The sequence below is a fragment of the Oncorhynchus clarkii genome, chromosome 17 (assembly GCF_045791955.1).
Source record: "Oncorhynchus clarkii lewisi isolate Uvic-CL-2024 chromosome 17, UVic_Ocla_1.0, whole genome shotgun sequence".
Lineage (NCBI taxonomy): Eukaryota > Metazoa > Chordata > Actinopteri > Salmoniformes > Salmonidae > Oncorhynchus > Oncorhynchus clarkii.
The window spans coordinates 6,237,854-6,263,685 of NC_092163.1; the positions used below are offsets into that span (position 1 = coordinate 6,237,854).

At 41.5% G+C, this 25,832-nt stretch overlaps 3 protein-coding genes across 4 annotated transcripts in view; 1 reads left to right on the forward strand and 2 right to left on the reverse strand.

Moving 5' to 3' along the window:
- The window catches only part of LOC139370046 (zinc finger protein 850-like), a 125,531-nt gene extending 117,567 nt beyond the window's left edge, over window positions 1-7,964 (reverse strand). Inside the window, exons 1-2 of the mRNA XM_071109352.1 lie at window positions 7,881-7,964; window positions 7,479-7,656 (exon numbers count right to left, since the gene is read on the reverse strand). Of these exons, the coding sequence (XP_070965453.1) occupies window positions 7,479-7,656; window positions 7,881-7,883 (181 nt within the window). The 5' untranslated portion in view covers window positions 7,884-7,964. The remainder of the gene's footprint in view (window positions 1-7,478; window positions 7,657-7,880) is intronic.
- Window positions 1-25,832, forward strand: part of LOC139370061 (zinc finger protein 665-like) — a 166,186-nt gene that overhangs the window by 63,436 nt on the left and 76,918 nt on the right. Inside the window, exons 1-3 of one of the 2 annotated variants that reach the window (XM_071109373.1) lie at window positions 24,495-24,969; window positions 25,384-25,481; window positions 25,617-25,791. In XM_071109373.1, coding sequence (XP_070965474.1) covers window positions 24,726-24,969; window positions 25,384-25,481; window positions 25,617-25,791 — 517 coding nt within the window. In that variant the 5' untranslated portion in view covers window positions 24,495-24,725. Of the gene's footprint in view, window positions 1-24,494; window positions 24,970-25,383; window positions 25,482-25,616; window positions 25,792-25,832 lie in introns of those variants that run through there. The other variant, XM_071109371.1, reaches the window with a different exon arrangement.
- LOC139370089 (zinc finger protein 709-like) lies at window positions 12,628-16,087 on the reverse strand. Its single transcript, XM_071109404.1, has 3 exons — window positions 15,996-16,087; window positions 15,685-15,862; window positions 12,628-14,807 (listed from the first exon to the last, which is right to left on the reverse strand). Exons 1-3 carry the CDS (start codon window positions 15,996-15,998, stop codon window positions 13,306-13,308), a joined length of 1,683 nt encoding a protein of 560 aa, XP_070965505.1. The 5' UTR covers window positions 15,999-16,087; the 3' UTR covers window positions 12,628-13,305.

The window sequence follows — 25,832 nt, forward strand, 5'->3', positions numbered from 1 at the left end:
TTTCTGGGTTGTGGTTTGTTATGTGTGTTTCAGGACGGCTTCCTGAAATCCCCTAAGCAGCTGATTGGTCGACTCCATGGCTAATTGGAACTGACCCCGCCCCCTTGTCAAGATGCAGCTGTCTCCAATTACCCATTCCTTCAGAAGCTATATGAAAGCCATTGTTCTGTTTGGAAGAGAGATCATTGAAGAAAGATGATTGCTGAGAGCTCATTGAAGAAAGATGATTGCTGAGAGCTCATTGAAGAAAGATGATTGCTGAGAGCTCATTGAAGAAAGATGATTGCTGAGAGCTCATTGAAGAAAGATGATTGCTGAGAGCTCACTGAAGAAAGATGATTGCTGAGAGCTCATTGAAGAAAGATGATTGCTGAGAGAGGAGGCTGATGGTTATAGCATATGTTGGTTGTTTCTCAGGCAGTTGGTATGTATTATGTTAGTTGTAGATGGGAGCAACTAGGTAGGTTCTGTGTGAGTTTGTTGCTCAGTCATAGCCTATTTGATGTCCTGTGTTTCTGTGTGTTTGTGAAGTGTTTAATTTGTTCCCAGGGGGGAAGGGGAAGGCACCTAGGGAGTGCTTAGGCAAGAGGCCCGCGGGCATCCATATACCCGTAGTACATTTACTGTCTAGGCACACTAGGTAAGACCTGGGTGGACCCCCCCCCACCCCTGTATTTTGGTTAGGGCACTAGGTGGTGCTAAATTAGGTAAGTAGTGGTTAGGCAGGTAAGATTGGCTAAATTGTATGTCAACTTCTGACCTCCACTGTATATAGTACCAGTCAAAAGGTTGGACACACCTCCTCATTCAAGGGTTTTTCTTTTTTGCTATTTTCCACATTTTAGAATAATGGTGAAGACATCAAAACTACGAAGTAACACATACAGAATCATGTAGAAACCAAAAAAGTGTTAAACAAATCAAAGTATATTTTATATTTGAGATTATTCAAAGTAGCCCCCCTTTGCCTTGATGACAGCTTTGCACGCTCTTGGCATTCTCTCAACCAGCTTCACCTGAAATGCTTTTTTCCAAACGTCTTGAAGGAGTTCCCACATATGTTAAGCACTTATTGGTTGCTTTCCTTCACTTCATCTCAAATGGGTTGAGGTTGGGTGATTGTGGAGGCCAAGACATCTGATGCAGCATTCAATCACTCTCGTTGGTCAAATTGCCCTTACACAGCCTGGAGGTGTGTTTTGGGTCATTGTCCCATTGAAAAACAAATGATAGTCCCACTAAGCCAAAACCAGACGGGGTGGTGTATCGCTGTGGTAGCCAACCTGGTTAAGTGTGCAATGAATTCAAAAAAATCATTGACAGTGTCATCAGCAAAGCACCCCCACACCATCACACCCCCTCCTCCATGCTTCACGGTGGGAACCACGCATGCAGAGATCATTCTACTCTGCGTCTCACAAAGACGTGGCGGTTTGAACCCAATCTCAAATTTGGATTCATCAGACCAAAGGACAGATTTACACAGGTCTAAGGTTTATTGCTCGTGTTTCTTGGCCCAAGCAAGTCTCTTCTTATTATTGGTGTCCTTTAGTAGTAGTTTCTTTGCAGCAATTCGACCATTAAGGCCTGATTCACGCAGTCTCCTCTGAACAGATGTTGTTGAGAATGTGTCTGTTACTTGAACTCTGAAGCTTTTATTTGGGCTGCAATTTCTGAGGCTGGTAACTCAAACAAAATGATCCTCTGCAGCAGAGGTAACTCTGGGTCTTCCTTTCCTGTGGAGGTCCTCATGAGAGCCAGTTTCATCATAGCAGAGGTAACTCTGGGTCTTCCTTTCCTGTGGAGGTCCTCATGAGAGCCAGTTTCATCATAGCAGAGGTAACTCTGGGTCTTCCTTTCCTGTGGAGGTCCTCATGAGAGCCAGTTTCATCATAGCAGAGGTAACTCTGGGTCTTCCTTTCCTGTGGAGGTCCTCATGAGAGCCAGTTTCATCATAGCAGAGGTAACTCTGGGTCTTCCTTTCCTGTGGAGGTCCTCATGAGAGCCAGTTTCATCATAGCGCCTGATTGTTTTTGCGACTGTACTTGAAGAAACTTTCGAAGTTCGTAATTTTCTTGATTGACCTTCATGTCTTTAAAGTAATGATGGACTGTCGTTTCTCTTTGCTTATTTGAACTGTTCTTGCCATAATATGGACTTGGTCTTCTATACACCACCCTACCTTGTCACAACACAACTGATTGGCTCAAACGCATTAAGAAGGAAAGAAATTACACAAATTACCAAGGCACATCTGTTAATTAATTGAAATGCATTCCAGGTGACTTCCTCATGAAGCTGGTTGAGAGAAGGCCAAGAGTGTGCAAGGCAAAGGGTGGCTACTTTGAATAATTAGTTTAACACTTTTGGTTACTGTATGATTCCATAAGTGTTATTTCATAGTTTTGATGTCTTCACTACTATTATTCAATTTATAAAATAGTAAAAACGAAGAAAAACCCTTGAATGAGTAGTTGTGTGTCCTAACTGTTGACTGGTAGTGTATATGGTCGATTCCGTGGGAAAGTCAACCTGAACATGTGTAACGGAGGTGAGAACGTGCCGTAAACTCACTCCACAGCTTGAAACGTCACAGATGGAGCTGTCCAACTGGTACCTTTTCTATAGCTCCATCGGTTCATTGTCAAGGAGAGCGGTCACATGTGTTGAGAAGCAGAGGATCACTAGTTTGAGTCCATTATGGGGACAGAGGAGGAAGCTAAACTGTAAGCAGCACACTGATGTCAGAAACATGAACAATAAAGTGAGTCATTTCCAAATGAAACAATGTTCTGTTAAGGTCTATATAGTATATATATATTAAACCATGTTCTTTCAGGTCTATATAGTATATATATTAAACCATGTTCTTTCAGGTCTATATAGTATATATATATTTTAAACCATGTTCTTTCAGGTCTATATAGTATATATATTAAACCATGTTCTTTCAGGTCTATATAGTATATATATATTAAACCATGTTCTTTCAGGTCTATATAGTATATATATATTAAACCATGTTCTTTCAGGTCTATATAGTATATATATTAAACCATGTTATTTCAGGTCTATATAGTATATATATTAAACCATGTTCTTTCAGGTCTATATAGTATATATATATTAAACCATGTTCTTTCAGGTCTATATAGTATATATATATTAAACCATGTTCTTTCAGGTCTATATAGTATATATATTAAACCATGTTCTTTCAGGTCTATATAGTATATATATTAAACCATGTTCTTTAAGGTCTATATAGTATATATATTAAACCATGTTCTTTCAGGTCTATATAGTATATATATATTAAACCATGTTCTTTAAGGTCTATATAGTATATATATATATATATATATATATATATATATATATATATATATATATATATTAAACCATGTTCTTTCAGGTCTATATAGTATATATATTAAACCATGTTCTTTCAGGTCTATATAGTATATATATATTAAACCATGTTCTTTAAGGTCTATATATAATATATATATATATATATATATATATATATATATATATATATATATTAAACCATGTTCTTTAAGGTCTATATAGTATATATATATTAAACCATGTTCTTTAAGGTCTATATAGTATATATATATTAAACCATGTTCTTTAACTTCTTGCTCCTACTTGAGACGCAGATGTCTCAAGTAGACACCTGGAAATGCAAATGCGCTACGCTAAATGCTAAATGTACTCGTTAAAACTCAAACCTTTATCAAAATTCACATGCAGGGTATTGAATTAAAGCTACACTCGTTGTGAATCTAGCCAACAAGTCAGATTTTTAAAATGCTTTTTGGCGAAAGCATGAGAAGCTATTATCTGATAGCATGCAACACCCCAAAATGCCTGAATGCGACGTAAACAAAGACTTTGCTTATCCGGCGCTACACAAAACGCAGAAATAAAATATAAAACATTCATTACCTTTGACGAGCTTCTTTCTTGGCACTCCTATATGCCCCATAAACATCACTATTGGGTCTTTTTTTCGTTTAAATCGGTCCATATATACCCAAAATAGCTTTCTATGGAAGCTGTGTCATTCAGAAAAAAACATCGTTTTTAAACGCTGCGTCATTTTTTTAAATTAAAAAAGTCGACGATAAACTTTCACAAAACACTTCGAAATACTTTTGTAATCCAACTTTAGGTATTAGTAAACGTTTATAATCTATCAAAATGATTACAGGGCGATGTATATTCAATAGCTCCTCGTCTGCAAATCAATGGCTGCCAATGTGCACATTGAAAACATCCTGGTGGAGACCGGAAGAAACGGAATCCAGTTAGTTGGATTTTCCAACAAAAAACTCAATTGAAAATGACGACAATGGCGACATCGTGTGGAATCTGTATGAATTGCATGCAGGTCGATATTAAATTTTGTGCCCTTTTAACAACCCATGAAAGTGACTTATGGAAATTATTTTTAGCTTTCAGAGAGCAGTTTTACTTGCGTTTTTCAATGAAACACACGATCTGTTATAGTCACAGCCGTGATTTAACCAGTTTTAGAAACTTCAGAGTGTTTTCTATCCACACATACTAATCATATGCATATACTATATTCCTGGCATGAGTAGCAGGACGCTGAAAAGTTGCGCGATTTTTAACAGAATGTTCGAAAAAGGAAGGGGTAGACTTAAGAGGGTCTATATAGTATATATATATTAAACCATGTTCTTTAAGGTCTATATAGTATATGTATGTTGGAGTTAATTTGACCTGTTAGAGTAGGAAATGTAATACATTTTTTTTTTTTTTTTGAATTTTACCCCTTTTTCGTAGTATCCAATTGTTGTAGTAGCTACTATCTTGTCTCATCGCTACAACTCCCGTACGGGCTCGGGAGAGACGAAGATTGAAAGTCATGCGTCCTCCGATACACAAACAACCATGCCGCTGCTTCTTTAACACAGCGCACATCCAACCCGGAAGCCAGCCGCACCAATGCGCCGGAGGAAACACCGTGCACCTGGCCGCCTTGGCTAGCGTACACTGCGCCCAGCCCGCCACAGGAGTCGCTGGTGCGCGATGAGACAAGGACACCCCTACCGACCAAGCCCTCCCTAACCCGGGCGACGCTAGGCCAATTGTGCGTCGCCCCACGGACCTCCCGGTCGCGGCCGGTTACGACAGAGCCTGGGCTCGAACCCAGGACTCTGATGGCACAGCTGGCGCTGCAGTACAGCGGGAAATGTAATACATTTTGTCCATCAGAGACGGAGGCAGAGTCTCACAAGAAAAGCTTTTCATTCAGTCATATTTCATAACCCTAACCATAACCATAACCCTAACCCTAACCATAACCCTAACCCCTAACCCCAACCATAACCATAACCCTAACCCTACCCCTAACCCTAACCCCAACCCTAACCCTAACCCCAACCCCAACCCTAACCATAACCCTAACCATAACCCTAACCATAACCCTAACCATAACCATAACCATAACCCCAGGCAATGTAACATCCATCATGTTTTAAGGAAATGGGACAGGCAATGTAACATCCATCATGATTTTAAGGAAATGGGACAGGCAATGTAACACCCATCATGTTTTTAAGGAAATGGGACAGGCAATGTAACATCCATCATGATTATAAGGAAATGGGACAGGCAATGTAACACCCATCATGATTTTAAGGAAATGGGACAGGCAATGTAACATCCATCATGATTTAAAGGAAATGGGACAGGCAATGTAACATCCATCATGATTTTAAGGAAATGGGACAGGCAATGTAACATCCATCATGTTTTAAAGGAAATGGGACAGGCAATGTAACATCCATCATGATTTTAAGGAAATGGGACAGGCAATGTAACATCCATCATGATTTTAAGGAAATGGAACAGGCAATGTAACATCCATCATGATTATAAGGAAATGGGACAGGCAATGTAACATCCATCATGATTTTAAGGAAATGGGACAGGCAATGTAACATCCATCATGATTTTAAGGAAATGGGACAGGCAATGTAACATCCATCATGATTTTAAGGAAATGGGACAGGCAATGTAACACCCATCATGATTTTAAGGAAATTGGAAAGGCAATGTAACATCCATCATGATTTTAAGGAAATGGGAAAGGCAATGTAACATCCATCATGATTTTAAGGAAATGGGAAAGGCAATGTAACATCCATCATGATTTTAAGGAAATGGGACAGGCAATGTAACATCCATCATGATTTTAAGGAAATGGGACAGGCAATGTAACACCCATCATGATTTTAAGGAAATGGGACAGGCAATGTAACATCCATCATGATTTTAAGGAAATGGGAAAGGCAATGTAACATCCATCATGATTATAAGGAAATGGGACAGGCAATGTAACATCCATCATGATTTTAAGGAAATGGGACAGGCAATGTAACATCCATCATGATTATAAGGAAATGGGACAGGCAATGTAACATCCATCATGATTTTAAGGAAATATTTTTGCAGTCTATCTTCATGTCAACTGATGGGTTTTGACCTATAAACTTCAAACATCCTTGATGATGTCACGGCGGGAGAGAGAGAGAGAGAGAAGGTGCCGGACATGTAAATACTGTCAGAACATGTTGTTGACATCAGGGAGAGAGAGAGAGAGAGAGAGAAGGTGCCGGACGTGTAAATACTGTCAGAACATGTTGTTGACATCAGGGAGAGAGAGAGAGAAGGTGCCGGACATGTAAATACTGTCAGAACATGTTGTTGACATCAGGGAGAGAGAGAGAGAAGGTGCCGGACATGTAAATACTGTCAGAACATGTTATTGACATCAGGGATCATATGGAAAGGAGGGGTGGGGTCACAGACCGGTACGAGTCAACAGGACAGCTCTGAGTTAGGGAGGATTAAGGAATTCAAGGATGAGGTCAGATGACGTGAGAAAGAACATGTTTTTGACATTGGGGATCATATGGAAAGGAGGGGTGGGGTCACAGACCGGTACGAGTCAACAGGACAGCTCTGAGTTAGGGAGGATGAAGGAATTTGAGGATGAGGTCAGATGAAGGGAGAAAGAACAGTCATCACTACAGTTCTGCCTAGCAACAGAGAGGTATTGGTCTGACCATATGTGAGGAGGAGACTCAGCCTTGGAAGGGTTAAATACCAGTGCTGGTGTGAATAGGTTGCTTGTCTCATGCAGCTGTAAGACCCAATGGGTGATTTAAACTTGGTTTAAGCTTTACCAACCGTCCCTGAGTTTATTTACTCTGTTTGTTTATTTAAGAACCTAACACAACTAACAGAACTTTGTCTACTGTGGTGGAAATATACCTGGTAACAGATACCAGTCCATCTTCATGTCAACTAACAGAACTCTGCTGGTTGTCCTGGTAACAACTAACAGAACTCTGTCTACTGTAGTGGAAATATACCTGGTAACATACTAGATGGCAGATCTATTTAATTTGTTCAAACTAAACTACAGCACTTACTTTGATGTGTCAAATCTGATCCTTTCTTCTCTTCTCCTCCTCTCACAGTTCCACTCAGCCCCGTTGTTTTCCTGAAGTCCACCAGCAGCACAGACAACCTCTTCATACCCAGCAGTAAGGTGCTACCGGGAGAGGCACGACACGGGGACTCCGGGAGGGAGGAAGGGCTAGCGTTGTCCTGGTAACCATAAAGAGGGGAGACAGACACATATCATTATGGATGCTGATGTCACTGTTGTCATGAAGTGCCTTTACAGAAACCCAGCCCAGACCCAGATAGAGCAAGCTGTATGCTAGACCAGACCAAGCTGTATGCTAGACCAGACCAAGCTGTATGCTAGACTAGACCAAGCTGTATGCTAGACCAGACGAAGCTGTATGCTAGACCAGACCAAGCTGTACCATCTGGTGTTCTGATCTGGAGAGACTCTTCTCTGCCTCGTCAGCATCAGGATGTTGTTGGGGCTCCCCAGAGGATCCATAATAGTCATGTCTCTCTCCTGTGTGAATGAGAACATTAAACAGGTGGTAAACTTATGACCATCTATTGCAATCACAAAGGGTCTTACAAGAGGCATTAATATCTCTAAACAGGGCCTAAAATGCAAATGTTAAAGGGTTGTTCCACGAAATGGGTGCCTGTTGCATCCCTTTGATATTTAAGTAGAAATGATGGACCAATATTGCATTTTAAAAGCCTGCTATACTAGATGAGGGGAACTTTAATATAGATCACATGAAGAATTCAACACATCTAATTTAAAAGTCCCCAAAATATATGCACCAATGGCAGATTGACCCTTTAACAATTCCTTCAGTACTGAACAACATATTCAAGTGTAGAACTTCAGTAGAATGCCCCTTTAAAACCACACATTAGTTCAACAACGGGCATAGTTTGTGCCCCTGTTTAAGACAGTACTCACTGGTGTTAATCTGATATTCTGTCTCCTCTTTCACTCCCAAAACTTCTTCCTCCTTCACCTTTATTGAGACAGCATCCTCTTCCTCTATAAAAGGTTCTTTATCTTCTTTCACTGTAACAGCCTCCTCTTCTTTCACTATAACAGTCTCCTCTGCTTCCTTTTTAATTCTAAAATGTTCTTTCTCTCCTTTCACTGTAATATCCACCTCTTCTTCTTCTTTCACGACAATGTTCATCTCTAGAGCTTCTTTCTTCGTACAGCAGACATCCTCTTCTTTAGCAGGGGAATAGTAGTTTAGTGAACTCATGGTCGGGGATGTTAGTTAACTAGCTAGCTAGCATTAGCGAATAGCCGAGTGCTAGGCTCAGCATCAATCTTTAACAGGTTTGCAAATTGAAAAGGCAAATTAGATTAAAGTTAACCAGTTGATACGTCAGCTGACATGTGTTTTAAACACTGGGTTTGCCGAATGTACACAAACATGGTCTAAAACGTCAATCTGTAAGTTTTATGTTGGCTAGCAAGCTACCGAGGTGGTTGAAAGAGTAGCCGTGTTGTTGTTCCTGAAGAAGCGTCCCGTCCAGTCCATTATACGTCACGCAAGAAGCATCACCTGAAAGACGCCCATCGCCATCTGCTGGCTGGAGTGGGTAACGCAGTTTGGAAACAATAGTCACGACACGTTTTGTATTGGAAAGAACGTCATAATAATTTATAATAATTAAAATAATAATAATAATAATAATAATAATAATAACAATAAGCTGATATATTTTCTCTTTCGTCTTACAACTAATACGTCCCTGTACACAGACGTAGAATATTAATATTGTAACTACCCTGGGTTTATAAGCGCGGAAATCGACCCTGCCGCACGAGCTTTTGCGGCACAGTTGATAGCGCGACGGACCTCGGGCTCGAAGGTCGAGGGTTCAAGACCTGCTCCCCGCTGTTTCATTACAATATGAATATGTGGATGATGAATAAATACTTATATGAATAGGTAGTGTGTTAATGTGTGTGTTAATGTGTGTTTTCAATCAGGATCTCAGGGATCACTGCCTCAAACGACCACCCCTCATCACTGTCAAACGCTCCCTAAAACACTTCTGCGAGCAGGCCTTTCTAATCGACCTGGCCCGGGTATCCTGGAAGGATATTGACCAAATCCCGTCAGTCGAGGGTGCCTGGTCGTTCTTTAAATAAGCGTGCACCTTTCAAAAACATGTAGAAATAAGAACAGATATAGCCCTTGGTTCACTTTTTCACTTCAGACCTGACTGCCCTCGACCCGCACAAAAACATCCTGTAGCATTGAATAGTCCCCGCGATATGCAACTTTTCAGGGAAGTCAGGAACCAATACACGCAGTCAGTCAGGAAAGCAAAGGCTAGCTTTTTCAAATAGAAATTTGCATCCTGTAACTCCAGAAAGTTTTGGGACTCTGTATAATACTTATTAAAATAACACTACTTTTCCACAATACTTTGCAAATAAATTCATTCAAAATCCTACAATGTAATTTTCTAGATTTTCTTTGTCTCATTTTGTCTGACGTAGTTGAAGTGTACCTATGGTGAAAATTACAGGCCTCTCTCGTCTTTTTAAGTGTGAGAACTTGCACAATTGGTGGCTGACTAAATACTTTTTTGCCCCACTGTATATGCTCCAGTCGGCTGGTCCTCGCTACATATTCGTCGCCAGACCCACTGGCTCCAGGTCATTTATACGTCTATGCTAGGTAAAGCTCTGCCTTATCTCAGTTCACTGGTCACGATAACCACACCCACCCGTAGCACGCGTTCCAGCAGGTGTATCTCACTGATCATCCCCAAAGCCAACACCTCGTTTGGCCGCCGTTCCTTCCAGTTCTCTGCTGCCAGTGACTGGAACGAATTGCAAACATCACTGAAGTTAGAGACTTTTATTTCCCTCACCAACTTTAAACATCAACTATCTGAGCAGCTAACCGATCACTGCAGCTGTACATAGTCCATCTGTAAATAGCCCACCCAATCTACCATACTGTTTTTTATTTGATTAACTGTTCTGCTCATTTGCACACCAGTATCTCTACTTGCACATCATCATCTGCTCATTTATCACACCAGTGTTAATCTGCTAAATTGTAACTATTCGCTCCTGTGGCCTATTTATTGCCTACCTCCTCATGCCTTTTGCACACACTGTATATATACTTTCTTTTCTCTACTGTGTCATTGACTTGTTTGTGTCATTGGCTTGTTTATTGTTTACTCCATGTGTAACTCTGTGTTGTTGTCTGTGTCACACTGCTTTGCTTTATCTTGGCCAGGTCGCAGTTGCAAATGAGAACTTGTTCTCAACTAGCCTACCTGGTTAAATAAAGGTTGGGGGAAAAATGTGTTCTATATGCTCTGTGTGTTCTGTGTGTTATATGTGTTCTGTGTGTTCTGTGTGTTATATGTGTTCTGTGTGATATATGTGTTCTGTGTGTTCCGTGTGTTATATGTGTTCTGTGTGTTCTGTGTGTTATATGTGTTCTGTGTGTTATATGTTCTGTGTGTTATATGTGTTCTGTGTAACTGTGATGGAGAGAAATGTTTTGCTGTCTGAATACAGCTGTACAGACCCTTTGGGAAGAATTAAACTTGGTTAAAGCTTCTCTAGTGTCCGTGGGTTAATTACTCTGAAAAATAAGAACCTAACAATATTATCAGAGCGGTGTATTATGACATCAGATAAAACTACTCAGACATTCCAAATATCACTTGATTATCAGAGGGGTGTATTATGGCATCATATAGAACTACTCAGACATTCCAAATATCACTTGATTATCAGAGGGGTGTATTATGACATCATATAGAACTACTCAGACATTCCAAATCAGGCTTCATCCACATCATGAAGGTGGATATTGATCCAACCATTTCAAAAGTAATGACCGGGCTGATGGAAACAGGATATGCCTGAACACTTTTATAAATGCTGACAGACGATTTGTCAGTTTGTTTGACATGGTGGGATCATTTTGTGTCAGTAAACATTTATAAGCAAGACATGGAGGTGGAAACTCCTTTATGAGCAAATATTTATATAATAACCATCACATCTTTGTTAACTTGGAGTCACGTGATGATATGTTGTGTGGTCCTCCCACTACGACTTGGGAACCCATGCAGTTTATTAGGCTACAGATGAAATAAGTTATGAACTTCACAGGGTGGTGAAAGTGCACGTGATGAGCTTGATGCTCCTTTCCAATACATTTTGATGGTCTTATTCTGGTGACATGATGATCGATGCTTGGCTGCCATTTGACAAATGAAATAATATCTCTCTTATCCATAATAATCACTGTAATCACCCGCTGCTGGCTACAGTGCACGGGGACAAGAGCGCGTTTTCTATATAACGCAACAGTTTTTTAAAACCATCAGTAGAGTTGAAAATGCGATGGAAACCCATTTAACTTGTATTTCTTATTTAGTCATGCAGAATGTAACAGCAAAAAATACATAGCTTAGCTTATCTACTTGATAGAAACACTGACATACTTTAACAGTGTGTTTGATAGAAACACGGACATACTTTAAGTTGCACTGAAACTTAGCTGCTTATTCAAACCAGCCCACTGGGCTCAGACGTCAGTTCAACATCTAGTTTCTAGTTACATTCAACACAAAATGTCACCTGTCGTTAGATTTAGGTTCCCAGTTGGATGAAACACAAAATGTCAGCTGTCGTTAGATTTAGGTTCCCAGTTGGATGAAACACAAAATGTCAGCTGTCGTTAGATTTAGGTTCCCAGTTGGATGAAACACAAAATGTCAGCTGTCGTTAGATTTAGGTTCCCAGTTGGATGAAACACAAAATGTCAGCTGTCGTTAGATTTAGGTTCCCAGTTGGATGAAACACAAAATGTCAGCTGTCGTTAGATTTAGGTTCCCAGTTGGATGAAACACAAAATGTCACCTGTCGTTAGATTTAGAAAAATTAATAAAAATACCTGATGTTGATGCGTTTTTAATCCAATCAGTTGTCGACACTGATCTGACATCATCACGTGGATTTGTTTTGTTGAAATGACGTGGAAACAATGTTTATTCAACCAGTGGGAGTAAATGTAAATGCCCCCAGGAAAGTCAAAAGAGGAACTCTTCATTTTGACAATAATGGAACAGCAATCCGTGGGAGAGTTGTGATGGATATTATAAAATAAGGATCTGCTGGAGTCCAAGTCAAACCAAGATTCTTTATTTCTGAGCTCAGAGAGAATAACAGAGTTACACAGCGCAGTGTAGACAGTCTGAATTCCTGAAGCATTGGGTGATGAGCACATATCTTTATAGTTTCCTGTTCCTGGGCGGGACTTTGTTCATACAAGGACACAGGTGCAAATTGGTTTGCAACACAGAATGATACTCCCAAGAACAGGAGATTATAATTGGACAGTTTCACAAGGTTAGTCACATACTCAGTTATGTGGACACACAAACAATTAACATTTTCCATTACAGAGTCTGAACATTTTCATTTCATTAAATCATCAGTGGGCCAACAATGCAAATGTCAACAATGGAACAAATGCATCACATCCAAATATCACTTGTTAATTAATCTGTGGTGCTGGAGGAATGACACCCAGATAAACACACACAGAGTTTAAAAAATGACAATTTAAACACATGGAACCTGATCTATCCTACATTGAAACTGACAACTCCATATTCAATTAATGTTTTCTAATAAAAACATACAAATATATGTTTGAGTATACTTGGTACAATTATTAATTTAATTTCATATGGTATAAACAAGTAAACCCATTCTCAGTCAACAATATAAGACAATGGGAGCACTGTGTATGTTCTCTGATGAATTTTAAGTCAATGTGATGTGAAATATCAATTTACACACTAGGATAAGTAATTATTTTCTCCTGTGTGGATTCTCACATGACGTTTAAGTGACTGTGATGAGCAATATGTTTTCCCACAGTCTGAGCACTTGTAAGATTTCTCCCCTGTGTGCAGTCTCACATGTTCTTTCAGATTTCCTAAATGGGTAAAACGCTTTGCACACTGGGAGCAATTGAAAGGCTTCTCCCCTGTATGTGTTCGCTCATGAGCTTTCAGATTTCTTAAGTGGCTAAAACTCTTTCCACACTGGGAGCAATGGAAAGGCTTCTCACCTGTGTGTGTTCGCTCATGAGTTTTCAGGTTTCCTACCTGGCTAAAACTCTTTCCACACTGGGAGCAATGGTGTGGCTTTGCTCCCGTGTGTATCCGCTTATGTCTTTTCATGTTAACTAACTGGCTAAAACTCTTTCCACAATGGGTGCAATGGAAAGGCTTCTCCCCTGTGTGTGTTCGCTCATGAGCTTTCAGGATTCCTGACTGGCTAAAACTCTCACCACACTGGGCACAATGGTATGGCTTCTCCCCTGTGTGTGTTCGCTCATGAGATTTCAGATTTCTTAAGTGGCTAAAACTCTTTCCACACTGGGAGCAATGGAAAGGCTTCTCACCTGTGTGTGTTCGCTCATGAGTTTTCAGGTTTCCTACCTGGCTAAAACTCTTTCCACACTGGGAGCAATGGTGTGGCTTTGCTCCCGTGTGTATCCGCTGATGTCTTTTCATGTTAACTAACTGGCTAAAACTCTTTCCACAATGGGTGCAATGGAAAGGCTTCTCCCCTGTGTGTGTTCGCTCATGATCTTTCAGGATTCCTGACTGGCTAAAACTCTCACCACACTGGGCACAATGGTATGGCTTCTCCTCCGTGTGTATTCGCTCATGAGTTTTGAGGGTGTCTAACCGCATAAAACTCTTTCCACACTGGGAGCAATGGAAAGGCTTCTCCCCTGTGTGTATTCGCTCATGAGCTTTCAGCTTTCCTGGCTGGCTAAACCTCTTTCCACACTGGGAGCAATGGTGTGGCTTTGCTCCCGTGTGTATCCGCTGATGTCTTTTCATGTTAACTAACTGGCTAAAACTCTTTCCACAATGGGTGCAATGGAAAGGCTTCTCCCCTGTGTGTGTTCGCTCATGAGATTTCAGATTTCTTAAGTGGCTAAAACTCTTTCCACACTGGAAGCAATGGAAAGGCTTCTCCCCTGTGTGTATTCTCTCATGAGTTTTCAGGTTTCCTACCTGGCTAAAACTCTTTCCACACTGGGAGCAATGGAAAGGCTTCTCCCCTGTATGTGTTCGCTCATGAGATTTCAGGGTGTCTAACCGTTTAAAACTCTTTCCACAGTGGGCGCAATGGTATGGCTGCTCCCCTGTGTACATTCGCTCATGAACTTTCAGGTTTCCTAACTTGATGAAACTCTTTCCAATCTGGGAGCAGAGGTGTCGTCTTGCTGGTTTGGACATCTCTATCTCTGGCTCTGGTTCCTCCGAGTTGTTTTTTTCTCCTGCCAAAGAGTGTTTATTTAAAGAGAGACCTGAATGAAACCTTAACATGATAAAACTGCCTTGTTATGAGATTTAAGTTCTCAAACATTTCAAAATGTAAAACAAAATGTGGTACAGCTTCCTGGTAATTAATGATATTATGTTTACATTACTTATTTTACTCATTCTGTTTTAGAACACAGAGAACTAGACAGTTCTACGACACTCAAGACACAGACATCACTGGATTCCTTTCATGCAGGTGATTGTATATATAACCTTTGCTGTACGATACAGAATGTGACTTTTTCGATACGCATGAAAGCTTTATTTCTCTCCGATTTTGTGCACAAATTTGTTTGCGTCGCTTTGCCAAGATATTCCATCCACCTGACAGGCATATCAAGAAGCTGATTAAGCAGCATGGTCATTACACAGGTGCACCTTGTGCCGGGGGAAATTAATCAGCATGGTTACCACAATGTTCTGCAGCAATACGCCATCACATCTGGTTTGAGCTTAGTAGTCACTATCATTTGTTTTTCAACAGGACAATGACCCATCACACCTACAGGCTGTGTAAGGGTTATTGGACCAAGAAGGAGAGTGATGGAGTGCTGCATCAGATGACCTGGCCTCCACAATCAACCGACCTCAACCCAATTGAGATGGTTTGGAATGAGTTGTACCGCAGAGTGAAGGAAAAGCAGCCAACAAGTGCTCAGCATATGTGGGAACTCCTTCAAGACGGTTGGAAAATCATTCCAGGTGAAGATGGTTGAGAGAATGCCAAGAGTGTGCAAAGCTGTATTTGTATTAGTCGGGGACAGCCCTATTGGGAACAGCTACCAGTGGGCAGATCTATTGTATTTGTTCAAACTAAACTACAGCACTTACTTTGATGTGTCAAATCTGATCCTTTCTTCTCTTCTCCTCCTCTCACAGTTCCACTCAGCCCTGTTGTTTTCCTGCAGTCCACCAGCAGCACAGACAACCTCTTCATACCCAGCAGTAAGGAGCAACTAGGAGAGGCACGACACATGGACTCCAGGAGGGAGGAAGGGCTAGCGTTGTCCTGGTAACCATAAAGAGGGGACACAGATCATTATGGATGCTGATATCACTGTTGACAAAGTGCTTTACAGAAACCCAGCCCAGACCCAGACTCAGATAGAGCAAGCTGTATGCTAGACCAGATCAAGCTGTACCATCTGGTGTTCTGATCTGGAGAGACTCTTCTCTTCCTCGTCAGCATCAGGATGTTGTTGAGGCTCCCCAGAGGATCCACAATAGTCATGTCTCTCTCCTGCGTGATTGAGAACATCAAAGTCAACTTATGATTTTTTTATTGCAATCATAGGGTCTTACAAGAGCCATTAATATGTCTAAAAAGGACCTAAATTGGCCACTCAATTATGTTTTTTTATATATATATTGTTTGTGATGCAAATGCAAAAGGGTCGTTCCACGAAATGGATGCCTTTTTTTCACCCCTTTGATATTTTAAGTAGAAATGAAGCTCCAACAGTGAATTTTAAAAGCCTGTTATACCAAATTAAGTGCACTTCATTATAGACCACATAGATAATTCAATACATCTAATTTAAAAGTCCCCCAAAAATATATGTACCAATGGCAGATTGACCCTTTAACAATTCCTGCAGTACCTAAGAACATATTCAAGTGTAGAACTTCAGTAGAATGCCCCTTTAAAACCACACATTAGCTCAACAACGGCATCGTTTGTGTCCCTGTTTAAGACAGTACTCACATTAGCTCAGGTGGGTATAATTTGTGGAACGTTCCAACAGGAATCTGCTCCAAAAACTTCGTAAATAACAAGGCTGCCAACAAGCAACGCATACAGAGTCGTATAACAGTAGAATGAGATACCGGGTAGGGAGTGGGCTATTTTAAGACGTTTTACACTCACCACGTTAATCCACTCTGGTAGCCTACGGACAATCATTAAGAATAAACTACGTGGTGAGTTGATGCCTATTCGGCAGCTAGTTAGTTAGCTCGGTGAATTGATCATGCTACTTTGAATGCCGCGTTTGTTGGCAACCTTGTACTTTACGAAGTTTTTGGAACAGATTCCCGTTGGGACAACAAATTAAACCAACCCCATTAGTTCAACAACAACATAGTTTGTGGCCCTGTTTATAAGACAGTACTCACTGGTGGTAATCGGAACTTCCGTCTCCTCCTCCTCTTTTATTGAGATAGCCTCCTCTTCCTCTTTTACACCAAAATGTTCTTCCTCTTCTTTCACCACATTCTCTTCTTTCAATGTTACGGCACCTTCTTCCTTTTTGATTCTGAAAGCTTCTACCTCCTCCTTTCCTCCTTTTCCACTCTGACAACCTCTTTCCCATCTTCCTCTTTCCCTGTAATATCATCCTCTTCTTCTTTCAATGTATTTATCATTAAGAATAATGTTGTTTTAATTCTATATGGGTCACGCCTTGCTTTGGTCATGTTCTCTTATGGGTCAATTATTTTGAATTAAAATATAGAAATGATGCTGTCTCAATCACTTACAGTGCCTTTGGAAAGTATTCAGACCCCTTGACTTTTTCCACATTTTGTTATGTTACAACCTTATTCTACAATTGATTAAATAAAACAAATGTAAAACATGTTTTTAAAAAATATCACATGTACATAATTGTTCAGACCCTTTGCTATGTGACTCAATTGAGCTCAGGTGCATCCTGTTTCCATTTATCATCCTTGAGATGTTTCTACAACTTGATTGGACATGATTTGGAAAGAACACACCTGTCGATTTTAGGTCTCACAGTTGACAGTGCATGTCAGAGCAAAAACCAAGCCGTGAGGTCGAAGGAGTTGTCCGTAGAGCTCCGAGACAGGATTGTGTTGAGGCACAGATCTGGGGAAGGGTACCAAAACATTTCTACAGCAGTGAAGGGCCCTGAATTTGCCCCCTGGGGTAAAAGGGTAAAATGATCTGTTTAAGTCATTAGTAAAGGGCACATCGTTAAAGAATACAATTATATATTATTTTTTGTGGCCTATATCCTGTCAATCCTTTATTCCTTCATAAACAGAAAACATATGTATCTAAACACAACATGTGTTCAAGGGCCCCTTCACAACCTCTTGACCATTATATCTGGATAGCTGACAACTATTTTTAAAAGGGTAAAAATGATCTGTTCAGGTCATCAGTAAAGGAAGCATAGTTAAAGAGTACAATGAACCTTTCAAAGAGGATGTTATCCAACCCTACTCCATGTGTTGCCACTATCATGTATCCTACCATGACTATATCCAACCCAACTCCATGTGTTGTCACTATCATGTATCCTACAGTCGTGGCCAAAAGTTTTGAGAATGACACAAATATTAATTTCCGCAAAGTTTGCTGCGTCAGTGTCTTTAGATATTTTAGTCAGATGTTACTATGGAATTCTGAAGTATAATTACAAGCATTTCATAAGTGTCAAAAGGCTTTTATTTACAATGACATGAAGTTGATGCAAAGAGTCGATAGTTGCAGTGTTGACTCTTCTTTTTCAAGACCTCTGCAATCCTCTTCATAACATTCTGGGCCACATCCTGACTGATGGCAGCCCATTCTTGCATAATCAATGCTTGGATTTTGTCAGAATTTGGGTTTTTGTTTGTACAAAAACCTGCCTCTTGAGGATTGACCACAAGTTCTCAATGGGATTAAGGTCTGGGGGGAGTTTCCTGGCCATGGACCCAAAATATTGATGTTTTGTTACCCAAACCACTTAGTTATCACTTTTGCCTTATGGCAAGGTGCTCCACCATGCTGGAAAAGGCATTGTTCGTCACCAAACTGTTCCTGGATGGTTGGGAGAAGATGGTCGCAGAGGATGTGTTGGTACCATTCTTTATTCATGGCTGTGTCCTGAGGCAAAATTGTGAGTGGGCCCACTCCCTTGGCTGAGAAGCAACCCCACACATGAATGGTCTCAGGATGCTTTACTGTTGGCATGACACAGGACTGATGGTAGCGCTCACCTTGTCTTCTCCGGACAAGCTTTTTTCCCTGATGCCCCATCGGGGGATACATCAAAGAAAATGATTTAACCCCAGTCCTCAGCAGTCCAATCCCTGCACCTTTTGCAAAATATCAGTCTGTCCCTGATGTTTTTCCTGGAGAGAAGTGGCTTCTTTGCTGCCCTTCTTGACACCAGGCCATCCACCAAAAGTCTTTGCCTCACTGTGCATGCAGATGCACTCACACCTGCCTGCTGCCCTCACACCTGCCTGCTGCCATTCGTAAGCAAGCTCTGTACTGGTGGTGCCCCGATCCCGCAGCTGAATCAACTTTAGGAGACGGTCCTGGTGCTTGCTGGACTTTCTTGGGCACCCTGAAGCCTTCTTCACAACAATTGAACCGCTCTCCTTGAAGTTCTTGATGATCCGATAAATGCTTGATTTAGGTGCAATCTTACTGGCAGCAATATCCTTGCCTGTGAAGCCTTTGTTGTGCAAAGCAATGATGACGGCACGTGTTTCCTTGCAGGTAACCATGGTTGGACAGAGGAAGAACAATGATTCCAAGCACCACCCTCCTTTTGAAGCTTCCAGTCTGTTATTCGAACTCAATCAGTATGACCGAGTGATTGCCAGCCTTGTCCTCGTCAACACTCACATCTGTGTTAACCTCTCTGGGATATTCGGGACGGTAGCGTCCCACCTCATCAACAGCCAGCGAAAGTGCAGGGCACCAAATTCAAAACAACAGAAATCTCATAATTAAGATTCCCCAAGCATACAAGTATTTTACACCATTTTAAAGATAAACTTCTCGCTAATCCAGCCACAGTGTCTCATTTCAAAAAGGCTTTATGGCGAAAGCACCACAAACGATTATGTTAGGTCAGAGCCAAGTCACAGAAAAACTCAGCCATTTTTCCAGCCAAAGAGAATAGTCACAAAAAGCAGAAATAGAGATCAAATGAATCACTAACCTTTGATGATCTTCATCAGATGACACTCATAGGACTTCATGTTACACAATACATGTATGTTTTGTTTGATAAAGTTCATATTTATATAAAAAAATCTGAGTTTACATTGGCGCGTTATGTTCAGTAGTTCCAAAACATCCGGTGATTTTGCAGAGCCACATCAATTTACAGAAATACTCATCATAAATGTTGATGAAAATACAAGTGTTATACATGGAACTTTAGATAAACTTCTCAATTGCAACCACTGTGTCAGATTTCAAAAAAGCTTTACCGAAAAAGCACACCATGCAATAATCTGAGTACGGCCCTCAGACAACAAAACAGCCAAACAGATATCCGCCATGTTGTGCAGTCAACAGAAGTCAGAAATAGCATTAGAAATATTCACTTACCTTTGATGATCTTCATCAGAATGCACTCCCAGGAATCCCAGTTCCTCAATAAATGTTTGATTTGTTCGATAAAGTCCCTCATTTATGTCCAAATACCTCCTATTTGGTCGAGCGTTTAGTACACAATCCAAAATCGCGACAGCAAGTCCATGCGAAAGTTCAGACGAAAAGTTCCATTACAGTTCGTAGAAACATGTCAAATGAAGTATAGAATCTTTAGGATGTTTTTATCATAAATCTTCAATAATGTTCCAACCGGAGAATTCCTTTGTCTGTAGAAATGCAATGGAACGCAACGTGAACGCGCGTCACGAGCTCTTGGCACTCTGCCAGACACCTGGCTCAAACAGCCCTTAAGAGCCCCCACTTCACAGTAGAAGCATCAAACAAGGTTCTAAAGACTGTTGACATCTAGTGGAAGCTTAGGAAGTGCAAGATGACCCCATAGACACTGTGTCTTCGATAGGGAATGAGTTGAAAAACTTCAAACCTCAGATTTCCCACTTCCTGGTTGAATTTAGATCTCAGGTTTTTGCCTGAGATCTGTTATGCTCACAGACATCATTCAAAAAGTTTTAGAAACTTCAGAGTGTTTTCTATCCAAATCTACCAATAATATGCAAATATTAGCAACTAGGCCAGAGTAGCAGGCAGTTTACTCTGGGCACCTTATTCATCCAAGCTACTCAATACTGCCCACCAGTCCCAAAGAAGTTAACGAGAGAATCACTGACATGATGTAAGCTGGTCCTTTTATGGCAGGGCTGAAATGCAGGGGAAATGTTTTTTGGGGATTCTGTTCATTTCCATGGCAAAGAGGGACTTTGCAATTCATTGCAATTCATCTGATCACTCTTCATAACATTCTGGAGTATATGCAAATTGCCGTCATACAAACTGAGGCAGCAGACTTTGAAAACTAATATTTGTGTCATTCTCAAAACTTTTGGCCACGACTGTACAATAAACTATATTGTCTTGTCTTTAGTATCATTAAAGGGGAAGACTGTTATTTTATCAAATCAATTCTCTGTAGTTATTATTACGTGATTAAACAAATCATGTAAATTTAACTAACTAGGAAGTCGGGGCACCACGGAAAATGTTCAGATTACAAAGTTATAATTTTCCTGAATATAACTCTTGTGGTGTGGTCACGTGGTCTGAAAGGTCCATCTCTCTCTCTGGAGATTGGTCCACGTCGGTCAGTGTTGTCGTACTAGATTTGCTACCTTTCCAGCTGCTGTCTGTTAGGCTGTCACCGAGGACTCACTTCTTCTTGAGTGATCAATATTTCAGAGTTCAAAACATTTCACGTGTAGAGCAAAAGCTCCCACGTTTCCTGGCCTGTATGGTTGAGAACAAGTCCTCCCGTTATTTGGAACGTAAGTGACTTTTCGTTATGTAGATATTTAACTATCCGCAACCACAGCTCACTTTTCGTTATGTAGAGTGGATATTTAACTATCCGCAACCATGCTGTGGTTTGCTTAGTCCGATGTGAATTGGGTCACGGGGGCTCTTATAGAAATATGGAAAAGGAGTTGGTTCATCATTTTTTAAATATACCTTATAACTGGAACCTCCATCAGACGCTAGCCAGCAAACTAGCTACTAGTCATTGTTAGCCACTGCTAGCGGTCTTCACCTTTAGCTCAGACACCAGCTTCCTGCCAGTCTGCACAGCGCGATATCAAACCAGAGGATATCGGACTGCTTTTCTCTACCACATCACCGGGATTCCTGACGCATGCTCTGGACCATTACACCAGATCATTGCTGCCAGCTTGCTGCAACCGAGTGGCTATTGTGGCTAACGCCTCTGTCCCGAAGCCTGCACCAGTTAGCCTTGAGCTAGGCGCATCTCCCGGCTAGCCGACGAAGTAATAACAGCTAATTCTTGGGCTAGACTACCTCTTTTTCCAATTGGCCTGGACCCTTTATTGTCAACACGGAGTGTTGATAATGGGATATGTAGGAGGGTGAGCCGGTCAAGGATCGATTCAGACAAGGTGGTCTATTGTATGACAAGTGACAGTTTAATTATGAGTAAAGATATCTGGTACAACGTATACAGGCCCATTTCATTCGGTTCTTAAGGAACCAGCAGAAAAGAAGACCCAGATAACAGAGTGCATGTATGTTATATACAGTACAGAAAGTAGGTTGATTCTAGAAGATCGGGTCTTCGGGTTGGTTCAGGCTGAGGTGTAGTCTTCTTGGATTGGCCCTGTTGGGCCGTCCGTCATCCCTCTGAGTCTTGTCATGCCGTTCCTTGTCACACAATGTTCAGCTAAGAAGGAGATTAGGTGTGTGCGCTGTCCTCAGTCACACAATGTTCGGCTAGAAAGGAGATTAGGTGTGTGCGCTGGTTTCTGCAAGTCAAGGCTGTCTCTTCCTCCCAATGTGTGGGTGTATGTCTTATCTGTGTGTCCTCGGCAGTTAGTGTGTGTAATGTGTGTGTGCTGTGTGTGTGGGTGTGGGAGCTATCCTGTATGGGACCTAACATGTTTTACTGTGAAAATACGTTGTCTCAGTTATAGCAATGTAATAGCAGTAGGCTGGTCACCTGCATAAGAAATAGCACTTCCTTACAGGAGCCCCGCCGATCCATCACGACTGTTCTGCCGACGTAATCGTCCGATGTGGTTTCAACAGGCTTTTCCGTTGTGATATCGCCGAAGACCCATCTGCTAGCCCCGGCCCGCTAGCTTTCTGAACGCCGTGTCTCCCGCTTGCCTAGCGTAGTAGCGACTACTGAACGGCTCCCTGACTCACCTATTGCTGCTCTTTGGACCCTATGATCACTTGGCTGAGTGATGCCTGCTGGACTGTTCATTAACACTGTACCTCATTTAGTTTACCTGTCGGCCCCAGCCTCGAACTCAGGTCCTGCGTGTACCTAACTGACCCCCTCTGCCCATTCATGGCCATTTACCCGTTGTTGTTTTAGCTGATCAACACCTTTGATTGCTTTATGCCTCTCTCTAATATCAATATGCCTTGTCTATTGCTGTTTAGGTTAGTTACTATTGTTTTATTTCACTGTAGAGCACCAAGTCCCGCTCAACATGCCTTGGATAGCTCTTTTGTCCCACCCCCACACACGGGGAGACCTCACCTGGGTTAACTGGTGCCTCCAGAGACACAACCTCTCTCATCGTCACTCAATGCCTAGGTTTACCTCCACTGTACTCACATCCTACCATACCCTTGTCTGTACATTATGCCCTGAATCTATTCTACCACGCCCAAAAACCTGCTCCTTTTATTCTCTGTTCCTAAGGCACTAGACAACCAGTTCTTATAGCCTTTAGCCGTACACTCAAGGTCCTAAACGATATCATAACCGCCATAACAGCAATCGATAAGAGACAGTACTGTGCAGCAGTCTTCATCGACCTGGCCAAGGCTTTTGACTCTGTCAATCACCGCATTCTTATCAGCAGACTCAATGGTCCTGGTACTCCGTCTGGCACCACGGCCTTGTGAATGTTAACCTGTTTAAGGTGTTACTCAATGGTCCTGGTAATCCGTCTGGCACCACGGCCTTGTGAATGTTGACCTGTTTAAGGTGTTACTCAGTGGTCCTGGTAATCCGTCTGGCCCCACGGCCTTGTGAATGTTGACCTGTTTAAGGTGTTACTCAGTGGTCCTGGTAATCCGTCTGGCCCCACGGCCTTGTGAATGTTGACCTGTTTAAGGTGTTACTCAGTGGTCCTGGTAATCCGTCTGGCCCCACGGCCTTGTGAATGTTGACCTGTTTAAGGTGTTACTCATGCTATGGAGAACCGATGTGTTGCTTGCCTCGAAGCGAGCATAGAAGCATAGAAGCATAGAAGCATAGAAGCATGGAAGTGATTTAGCTCGTCTGGTAGGCTCGTGTCACTGGGCAGCTCGCGGCTGTGCTTCCCTTTTGTAGTCTGTAATAGTATGCAAGCCCTGCCACATAAGACGAGCGTCAGAGCTGGTGTAGTACAATTTAATTTTAGCCCTGTATTGGCAACTCCAACCCAGGAGGAGCCAATGCCCAAGTCTCATCACCCAGTGCTACAGGCGTCGCCACAGAGAGTGGGTGGACTACTGAGGCTCTGGTCACCGCTTTCCACCAGGGTCTGTCTAACTCCATGGAGGATGAACTGTGTTAAAGTATTGGCAGTAAGAAGTATGAGAAAACATAACATCTTGTTCTTTTTAAATGACTTCTTATGACATTGCTTGCCAGAATAAACATCGTAAGGGAGATTTTTCTCCAGTCTGCGTTACCCACTCCAGTCAGCAGATGGCGATGTGCGTCTTTCAGGATAATGCTTCTTGTGTGACGTATAATCTAGTGGACGAGATGGGCAGCTTCTTCACCAGCAACAACATGCTGATTTAACCACGCGGTAGCTTGCTAGTTAACATAAAACCGAAACATTGAAGCTTTTTAGACCAATCTTGTGTATATTACTCTTAGTGTTTAGAACAAAAATGTGTTTACGTTTTTACTAGTTAATTTAAACGTAATTTGCTTGTTAAATTTGCAAATGTGTTAAATTGATACTGCACTAAGCTAATCGTCCGGATCATGAGGTCACTAACCTCGACGGAGAAAGAAGCTGTGATGAAAGGAGAGGAAGAAGCTTTCAGAATGAAAAAGGAGGAAGAGGATGATATTACAGTGAAAGAGGTTGTCAAAAAGGAGGAAGATGCCATAACATTGGAAGAACATTTTAGAGTAAAAGAGGAAGAGGAGGCTATCTCAATAAAAGAGAAGAAGGAAGACGTTTTGGGAGTGAAAAAGGAGGAGACTGAATATCAGATTAAGACCAGTGAGTACTGTCTTACAAACAATAATTAATAACGGGCACAAAGTAGGCATTTGTTGAACCACCGTGGGGTTTTTAAGGGGCATTCTACTGACGTTCTACACTTGAATATGTTGTTCAGTACTGTAGGAATTGTTTAAGGGGCAATCCGCCATTGGTACACACATATTTTTGGGACTTTTAAATTAGATGTATTGAATTCTCCATGTGGTCTACATTAAAGTGCACCTCATCTAATATAACAGGCTTTTAAAATTCAATATTGGTGCATAATTTCTACTTAAATATCAAAGGGATGCAACAGGCCATTTAGTGGAACAACCCTTTAACATTTGCATCACAATATTTTATAAAATGATGATGTTAGACATATTCATGCCTTTTTGTAAGACTCTGTTGCTGTTCTCATTCACACAGGAGAGAGACATGACTATAGTGGATCCTCTGGGGAGCCTCAACAACATCCTGATGCTGACGAGGCAGAGAAGAGTCTCTCCAGATCAGAACACCAGATGGTACAGCTTGGTCTGGTCTAGCATACAGCTTGCTCTATCGGGGTCTGGGATGGGTTTCTGTAAAGCAGTTTATGACAACAGTGACCTCAGCATCCATAATGATATGTGTCTGTGTCCCCTCTTTATGGTTACCAGGACAATGCTAGCCCTTCCTCCCTCCTGGAGTCCTCGTGTCGTGCCTCTCCCGGTAGCGCCTTACTGGGTATGAAGAGGTTGTTTGTGCTGCTGGTGGACTGCAGGAAAACAACGGGGCTGAGTGGAACTGTGAGAGGAGGAGAAGAGAAGAAAGGATCAGATTTGACACATCAAAGTAAGTCGTTTAGTTTGAACAAATACAATCGATCTGCCCAC